Below are 10,077 nucleotides of genomic sequence, written 5' to 3'. Positions count from 1 at the left end.
AGAAACGCTCGAGGATTCTTCGGCTCTTTTCATTGGCGTTTCCCCAGACCTAAACAGACGACAAGACACTGCTTTGCAAAGTTCCAAAAACCAACTGGCAAACTGGCAAAAGTAAACAAAAAAACAAAACTACTTCAATAAATTCGTCACAAACAAATGAAACCTACCGATATGTTATGTCTTCTTACAAAGTCACGGAGTGCGTGTATCTGTGTTTCGATACACAGACGTTCGGAGAAACACGAACGCCAAATGAAGAACGCCGAGGTGCGCGCAGTAGGGTCTCCTACAGCGCGGGAGCAACGCGGTGGCATTTCCATTTGACGTGGTAGGGTCGCCAAGAACGCCATGCAACGGCGCGCACTTTGAGCATGCACAAAGTACGCGCCGTCGCTCGGTGTTCTGATTTTCCTGCGATCCCACGGCGCTCTGAGAAATTTTCAACGCCGTGCCAACTCCGTAGAAACGCGGTACAGTGTGACAGGGTTTTTATCGAGATAAGAAACAATAATCAATACACAGACACTCTGCTGTAGTGTGCAGAGCAACGCAATACGGTTCTGTCAATGCTTTTTGTGTTATTTTTATTTGATGCCGTGCCAGAACGTGGTCAGATCATAACCACCTTAGTTTCATCAACGTTTCTGTTGCCGTCTCGATGTCTCACACAGAATAATTGTGTATGTGTGTGTGTGTGTGTGTGTGTGTGTGTGTGTGTGTGTGTGTGTGTGTGTGTGTGTGTGTGTGTGTGTGTGTGAGTGTGTGTGTGTGTGAAGAAGAATATAACTCGGAGAGACAATACACACAATTATGCACTATGGAATACAAGAAACAAGTCGCGTAAGGCGAAATTACTACATTTAGTCAAGCTGTGGAACTCACAGAATGAAACTGAACGTAGTCCGCCGCTAGTGCAAAAGGCAGTGAAAGTGACGAGCCTGTTTGGCGCGGTAGCGGTTGCGCTGTGCTTGATAGCACGCTTTACTGTACCTCTCTTCGTTTTAACTTTCTGAGCGTGTTTTTAATCCAAACATATCATATCTATATGTTTTTAGAATCAGGAACCGACAAGGAATAAGATGAAAGTGTTTTTAAATTGATTTCGAAAATTTAATTTTGATCATAATTTTTATATTTTTAATTTTCAGAGCTTGTTTTTAATCCAAATATGACAAATTTATATGTTTTTGGAATCAGGAAATGATGAAAAATAAGATGAACGTAAATTTGGATCGTTTTATAATTTCTTTTATTTTTTTACAATTTTCAGATTTTTAATGACCAAAGTCATTAATTAATTTTTAAGCCACCAAGCTGAAATGCAATACCGAAGTCCGGCCTTCGTCGAAGACTGCTTGATCAAAATTTCAATCAATTTGATTGAAAAATGAGGGTGTGACAGTGCCGCCTCAACTTTTACAAAAAGCCGGATATGACGTCATCAAAGACATTTATCGAAAAAAAGAAAAAACCTCCGGGGATATCATTCCCAGGAACTCTGATGTAAAATTTTATAAAGATCGGTCCAGTAGTTTAGTCTGAATCGCTCTACACACACACACGCACAGACAGACAGACAGACAGACACACACACACACACACACACACACACACACACACACACACACACACACACACACACACACACACACACACATACACCACAACCCTCGTCTCGATTCCCCCCTCTACGTTAAAACATTTAGTCAAAACTTGACTAAATCTAAAAAAAGAGTCTCGCTTGTGCTTGTGTCTTCCGAACGAGCTTCTGGACAATTTGTCAGATAAAGTTTATTTTCTGTAATATAAGTGTTCGTCAGTCTGTCCACTTACAAGACCGCTGGGTCGAAGACCAGTAACGTTTTGCTTTGTCACAATTAAACGTTCCTATAACATACCTTGCTTGTTTAAACAAAAATTCTGTATGGAATGAAGTTAATAATCAAAACTTGAAAAGAAAAGGAATCGTTAATCCTTTAGACAGCTAGAGTAAAGGGCAACGGGGCCGCACGGTGTAACACGCATGCCCCTTGAATCTAGCTCCAGGTATCACGTGCATAACATGAACGACACTGACCTGTGATCTGGCACAGCCAGGGTGAAGACGGTGATGATAATCTGCAGGGCACCGCTGATGGAAGGCAGGCACAGCAAGAAACACATCCACTTCTGGTACCGCCCAAACTCCCCCAGCAACGTCAGCACGCCGTCATACGTCATCCCATCGTCCTGAAACACAATGACGTCATTCAGAAACATTTGACGCAGTGCTCCGATACAGATATGATGTAGTCGTTTGGTGCATCTGATTCCTAACCAAAAAAAAATGAAGAGAGAGAGAGAGAGAGAGAGAGAGAGAGAGAGAGAGAGAGAGAGAGAGAGAGAGAGAGAGAGAGAGAGAGAGAGAGAGAGAGAGAGAGAGAGAGAGAGACATAAGGGGATGATGTCATCTACACATCTGTTCGTCGAAATGGCACTGTACTAGTCTCTGGCGAATCCTGTCTCAGAAAACGTAGACCACAAAAACGTAAGCACGCCGTCACACGTCATCCTATCCTCCTGAAACAGGATGACGTCATTTGGACACTTTAGTGTGGAGCACCTGTTAAATAATATGCTTAGACCTAAAGAAAACAAAAATCAGAGCAAAGTATACATGCGTTCAGACATTGTTTTAATGAAATGGTAAAGTTTTGATTTGTCTACGTCAACCTAAAATGTTTCTGTGACGTCAGAGAGTATTCTCCTACATCTTTCAAACTACTATAGTTTATAATTCTGCCGAACCTTTTAAAGTGCAATTGTTCTTAACAGTTCTGCCGGACCGCCCAAGTACAACTACTTTTACAAATTACATCAGCGTAGGTATTTTCCTCCATTTAATAATGCATTCAAATTCAACTACAGTTTGCCAGGTCGCCTCAGTCCGCGAGAGGTTGCGTTGTTTCTGACGTCGTCATTTGTAACTTGCTATGATAAGTATCACCAGGCTAATCGCATTTAGTTGAACATAGTGCGTAGACCTGAAGGGAAAGGATGCACTCTCCGCTATGTCACCTATGATGGATTGTTTATGTGCAGCTGTCAATTATGTTGCTTCGACTGACGTTTTAAACTTGACAGATATGCACAGTTGAAAAAGTACGGAATGGTACGAGTTCCCACGAAATTTCAACGCGTTTCCGCCTGTCACTTTCTCATATAATTTATTGAGACTAATGACTTTAGACATTTTAGCCCTGCATTAAAGGAAACCTTCCGCATTTGCTATAAGCGTATGTTGTGGTGTGGTCCAAAAGGACTCTTTTTTTTTCTAAATAAACAATGTTTAAACCAAAAGATAACTTATTTTCCGTGTACGCCGTTGCAGATCTGTACAGTTTTTGTTTTTTTACATGGGACACAAAAATTATTTTATTTGGAAACAAATTTAAAAAATCAACAACCTGGCTACTTCCGATGCAGAATGGAACTTGCATTGCTGGATGTTTTATTTTTAAAAGTTTTGACACCCGTGTAAATCTGCAAAATGGATTCAGTAAACGCTTGACACTGCACCATAAGCATATCTGTATGAGTGGATGTGTTTGGTGGGTCACTGTGGCATAGCTATTTAGAATTGTAAATTTATATAACAAGGCTTACGTGCTGTATATATTTGCTTTTATGCTCTCTCTGTATAAGTCTGAATCATCTCTTTTAACCTTTGGTTTTAAAAAGTGGCTCTGAAATTGTATCCCTTTTTACGAAGAATTTCGTTCTAAAATAAACGTATACTTTTAAAACCCCATATCCAGAACGCTTATTGGAGACACTGGGTCCTAACCCAAACCAACAAAAAACTGTTATTGCGTAGAAAAGATCTTTAAAAATTTTTTTATCAAACTTTTATCATCTTCACTCTTACCCACCCTGTCATCCTCCCTTCGTCCTCACTTTTACCAGCCTTGTCCCTAAAAAGAACATTTTTTAAAAATTTATTTTATTTTATTTTATGCAATTTATATTGCGCACATATCTCAACCACGGATTCAAGGCGCAGGGATTTATTTATGCCGTGTGAGATGGAATTTTTTACACAATACATCACGCATTCACATCGGCCAGCAAACCTCAAGCCTATTAGGGCGAGCATTCACCTTTCACGGCCTATTATTCCAAGTCACACGGGTATTTGGTGGACATTTTTATCTATGCCTATACAATTTTGCCAGGAAAGACCCTTTTGTCAATCGTGGGATCTTTAACGTGCACACCCCAATGTAGTGTACACGAAGGGACCTCGGTTTTTCGTCTCATCCGAAAGGCTAGCACTTGAACCCACCACCTAGGTTAGGAAAGGGGGGAGAAAATTGCTAACGCCCTGACCCAGGGTCGAACTCGCAACCTCTCGCTTCCGAGGCAAGTGCGTTTACCACTCGGCCACCCAGACCATTTCCTGTGAGGACGTTGAGGACCCCTAGTACAAAAGCATTGAGGCTGTTGTGTTTTGTTATGTGCTCAAGAGGAATAGTACTTTCCTCCCTTGGACAAGGCTAGGGATAGACATGAGGTGTCTGGTTTAAACAGTAATTTATTCACATACATTTGAACAAAGCCATGGCATGTATGATAGGCGTAGATAAAAATGTCCACCAAAATACCCGTGTGACTTGGAATAATAGGCCGTGAAAGGTGGATGCAGCGCCTATAGGCTGTTGATCTACTGGCCGATGTGAATGCGTGATGTATTGTGTAAAAAATTCCATCTCACCAGGCATACGCGCTTTGAACTTCGGATAAGGCGCTATATAAATACCCGTTATTATTATTATTATTATTTAAGTTATTGAGACATCCCAGTGCACTAAGGGATTTATAGAGCAAATCGAGAAAATTCATTATTGAACCCGAGTTCAATAATTATTTTCGAGATTTGCTCTATAAATCCCTTAGTGCACTGGGATTGTTTCAATAACGATATTGTCAGTACCGCCATAGAAAAAAGAAGATTCCAAGCGCACATTTTGCAACGCGCATTTGAATAGGCATAACTGTGTGGTCAGGTCGTGTACACTGAGTAAAGATCTACTTTTGTGTGGGGTGTCTCAAGTGTGTCGTGCTTTCGTCACACGCATTTTAATTTCTGTTGGTAAATTCCAGTGTAGCGTTAATCTGAACAGTGATGATCTTTCAGAGAGACCTCATTTGAACTCGGAGAAAGGACTTTGCTCTTCATTATTTGCGATTCAAACCTCCAGTTGAGCTTCGACGGATTGACTGTGCGGAGTGACTCCCCTTGAAATGACTCGAAGCGGGACTCGACTGTTCGCACATTTTCAAAACAAATGTGGCATATTTCTCGTGTTGTATCTTCACTCATCGGGGAGTCTGATACTAAATATGAACGGTAAGAATGCTCTGAACCCTACACGTATTATATCCCCATCGTTTTTTCGTTCACATTTGCCCAACATGTTAATTTGCTGAGCGGGGTTTATGTCGTCTGCTAGGGCAATCAAACCACTGCATGCAGTCTGCACTGAGTCTGCATGCACGAGGCAGGCTGGTCTTATATATATGGTAAGAACGTTCTGAACCCTACACGTTTTCGATTACGATTGTTCTTGCCTTGAAATAATAATTCGGAAACCATTCATTTACTGAACTGATGCAGTCGTATTTCAGTGTAGTCAGTGCAACGTATGACAGAGTCGATCATCGAGTCAGTCTTCCAAACTGGTCTAGCTGGTACGTTATCGGAATAACACTTGTGTTTTCTGCTAGCGGGTGGGAATTTTATACTAACTCATCATTTGGTAATGTGGATGATAAGGTACATGCCACTAACACGGCATATGAGAAGAATCTATGCAAGTCGGCGAAAATTAGATGAAACACAGCGGCTTCTATTTTTAGATCAGTGGCAGCCGCACTGTGGCACAGGCACATGCAATCTGTCAGAAAAAAACCCACTTCTGCTTTAATTGAGAAGCAGGGAATTTATGGTCATTTGGTATTGTGGAGAATATAAGCTACATGTCAGTAATTAATTCTGAGGATGAGAGCACAGTCTTGCTTAGGCAAAGAGCGTAAGAATACGCTCTGTGGAAAAGTTAGCGCACTCCAAGAGTGCGCTAACAGTTTTAGCGCATCGCCATTAGCCAATCAACTGGTTCACATCAGTCATGTGACACCAGTACTTACTGACAATTATTATTATTATTATTATTATTATTATTATTATTATTATTATTATTATTATTATTATTATTAATAAAGGACCACAAAAAGAACAACTTAATTAACATTGTGCTACATGTGGTGGATGACATGAATGCTTGCAGTGGAAGACAATAGTATCTGTAACTCGTTCTTCTGCAATGCAATAATTGTTAATTCATTGTAATTGTATGCCGCCGTTCCTACATACTGGGGAATTGTGCGTCACATTAACGCGTTACCCCCCGCGGGTTAGGGGGAAGAATTTACCCGATGCTCCCCAGCATGTCGTAAGAGGCGACTAACGGATTCTGTTTCTCCTTTTACCCTTGTTAAGTGTTTCTTGTATAGAATATAGTCAATTTTTGTACAGATTTTAGTCAAGCAGTATGTAAGAAATGTTAAGTCCTTTGTACTGGAAACTTGCATTCTCCCAGTAAGGTAATATATTGTACTACGTTGCAAGCCCCTGGAGCAAATTTTTTATTAGTGCTTTTGTGAACAAGAAACAATTGACAAGTGGCTCTATCCCATCTCCCCCCTTTCCCCGTCGCGATATAACCTTCGTGGTTGAAAACGACGTTAAACACCAAATAAAGAAAGAAAGAAAGAAATTAACGCGTTCCTATACATGTAACAAAAGATATATACTGCAGGCTGTCAAGTTAGCATATTGGCAAAGGATAATGACATTATTTAATACCCCTCATGCAATGAATATAGAACAACAAGAGTATCAATCGCGAATAATATATACGTTATCTGAAATTATGACCAAAATATTACATTTCAAACAGATCTAGACAGCCATTGTTCGACAAGAACGCGCTAAAATTCATCATGTGTGGGTAAAGTTAGGTAAAACAATTTTTCATTTTTGTTTTATTCACGAATGCACGCGCACAGTGTTGTAGTATTCTTCTCTCGCCTAAACATGAGTTGTAATTAACCTCTGACGTCACATGGTTCAAAGAAGGGATATCCAATATTTATTCGGCACATAGTGCTTTTTGCTATGCATAATTATAATGGTTCAGCTCCTTGTGGTTTTCAGCTCAAAGTTACATTTGTTATCCTTTTTACATTTAGTCAAGTTTTGACTAAATGTTTTAACATAGAGGGGGAATCGAGACGAGGGTCATGGTGTATGTGTGTGTGTGTGTGTGTGTGTGTGTGTGTGTGTGTGTGTGTGTGTGAATGTCGGAGTGTGTGTGTGTGTGTATGTGTGTGTGTGTGTGTGTGCGTGTGTGTGTGTAGAGCGATTCAGACTAAACTACTGGACCGATCTTTATGAAATTTTACATGAGAGTTTCTGGGAATGGTATCCCCGGACATTGTTTTCTTTTTTTCAATGAATACTTTTGATGACGTCATATCCGGCACTGTCACACCCTCATTTTTCAATCAAATTGATTGAAATTTTTGTAAAGCAATCTTCGACGAAGGTCGGACTTCGGTATTGCATTTCAGCTTGGTGGCTTAAAAATTAATTAATGACTTTAGTCATTAAAAATCTGAAATTTGTAATTAAATTTTTTTTATATAAAACGATCCAAATTTACGTTCATCTTATTCTTCATCATTTTCTAATTCCAAAAACATATAAATATGTTATATTTGGATTAAAAACAAGCTCTGAAAATTAAAAATATAAAAATTATGATCAAAATTACATTTCCGAAATCGATTTAAAAACAATTTCATCTTATTCCTTGTCGGTTCCTGATTCCAAAAACATATAGATATGATATGTTTGGATTAAAAACACGCTCAGAAAGTTAAAACGAAGAGAGGTACAGAAAAGCAGCACAGCGAAACAACTACCGCGCTGAACAGGCTCGTCAGTTTCACTCCGTTTTGCACAAGCGGCGGACTACGGTCATTGTGAAAAAATGCAGTGCGTTCAGTTTCATTCTGTGAGTTCCACAGCTTGACTAAATGTAGTAATTTCGCCTTACGCGACTTGTTTCTTCTGTGTTAAACTTTTTTTTTCTTCTTCTCATTCATGTTTAGGCGATAACATGAAAGAAGACGAAATTAAAAGAATGTGTTCACCTAATAATGTGATAATGTATATAAACATCTAGGGCTGTTTTCAGTATTGTTGATAACATGCTCTGTTTGATTAAGGGTATTCAGCTGGTATTTCCTTGTTTTCACTACCTATTTTATTCATGTTTTTATTTCTTAGTTAGTGGAATAATTTTTTGTAATGTATGTTTCATGGTGTATGCTTTTAATTAAGCGTTGTTGACTATAAATGTAGATGTAAATGCTTGTATAACTGTGTTTTAATTCAATTTTAAATGTGTCAAGCGCAAAGAACATAATTGTAAAGTTATGATGTTGCGCTATATAAATGCTCATTTATTATTATTAGTAGTAGTAGTATTACTATTAGTCAGCAGAATGTTCCGTGTTGCACTCAGATACAATCTAAAGTATTTTTCTGCGAAATGAACTAGATAAGGTTTGAAGTGGCGATTTTTCCTTGTTTATGTGTTGATGATTCACCCGATTTATGATACGATATATCATCCTTGACTTGATCCATGTCATTTATTTCCTGTCACCTAACCCCCCCCCCCCCCTCAAAAAAAAGGTGTAATATAGAAGTGCATGCTGTTGCAAGGAATGTGTTGGTGGGTATGCACATATATATGATCCATTGATTATGGCCAGGTTAAGTCAGCCAGAAATGAAAATTGACCTGATACAGCAAAATGGAATTGATTTTCTTTAGTTTCGTCCGTGATAATTGCTTGTTGTGTGTGCATTAAGTCTTATTTTTTGTGTTTTTGAGTTAGTTATTTTTGATAAGCTTCAACAACCCGCGGACAAAAAGCAAAATTAACACACACACGTACACACACACATACACACACACACACACACACGCACGTACGCACGCACGCACGCACACACACACACAACACACACACACACACACACACACACACACGTACGTACGCACACCCACATTTAACACACACACACACACACACACACACACACACACACACACACATGAACAACTTGTGAAAACTTGTAAAAGCCGAACACCAGAACATTTCTCAAACGCACACACAGCGACCTGCCCTTACCTGCGACGACGGAGAATCTTGACCACCCCCACTGCCGTTGCTGACCAAGGCAACGTCTTGACCATTCTTGCCCTTATCCACTCCGTTGTTGAAAAGAACTTCTTTTCCACTCTCCACACATCCATTCTTTCCTGCGTCGAACATCTTATGGACAAGGGCGTTGTTACCGCTACCGTTCATCATTGCGTCTGTTTCGTTGTCTTTGCTGTCAGCTCCGGCGTTGCAAGTCGAGAACTCAAATTTTCTGTCGTTCATTCTGCAGCTGCTGCTTGCTCACTTTGCGATCGAATCAGTCAGTCCAAGGAAATCTGAATCAAAAACGAAGATTGTGAATGCTGTATCTGACACCGAAGCGCACACACCCACAAGCACTGATGATATGAAAAAAAATGGCGCTGTGTTGTTTATCCTGAGAATAGGCAAAACCTAAGGGGAAACTCCCGAAAACCGTAGAGCCAAGCGTAATGGTGTCAGTGGAGCTTGCGAGTCATACAATCTGAGTGGCGCACGCGCGTTGCGCAGTCAGTACCCGCTATTACGAGTTAGTCGTGTGAAAGAGTTTTCTTGCACACGAGACTGTAGACCTATGTCTCACGACGGCGTAGCCGAAGTGAGACAGCAGCAGTCGAGTGTGCAAGAAAACTCTATGTAACACGCATTCCTTCTTTGCCACTACTAAAGCAAACGTGTGCAAGATTGTATGTTACACGCTTTGATGCCGAAATCAATTATTTTGATTATGCATTTATTTCTGAAAAATGTTACATTCACA

The 10,077-nt window shown here is 39.9% G+C and overlaps 1 protein-coding gene across 3 annotated transcripts in view; it reads right to left on the bottom strand.

Annotated features, from left to right (window-relative positions):
- The window catches only part of LOC138962158 (organic cation transporter protein-like), a 29,242-nt gene extending 19,384 nt beyond the window's left edge, over window positions 1-9,858 (bottom strand). For 2 of the 3 annotated variants that reach the window (XR_011454420.1, XM_070333885.1), the window contains exons 1-2: window positions 9,306-9,858; window positions 2,078-2,229 (exon numbers count right to left, since the gene is read on the bottom strand). Coding sequence is in view for 2 of the 3 variants with exons in the window: in XM_070333885.1 (XP_070189986.1) it covers window positions 2,078-2,229; window positions 9,306-9,560 (407 nt within the window). In the remaining variant the exon portion in view is untranslated. The remainder of the gene's footprint in view (window positions 1-2,077; window positions 2,230-9,305) is intronic. The other variant, XM_070333884.1, reaches the window with a different exon arrangement.
- Window positions 9,859-10,077: the final 219 nt, after the last annotated feature.

This window comes from Littorina saxatilis, linkage group LG3, assembly GCF_037325665.1.
Source record: "Littorina saxatilis isolate snail1 linkage group LG3, US_GU_Lsax_2.0, whole genome shotgun sequence".
NCBI lineage: Eukaryota > Metazoa > Mollusca > Gastropoda > Littorinimorpha > Littorinidae > Littorina > Littorina saxatilis.
This window is presented reverse-complemented; position numbering and strand designations above follow the sequence as displayed.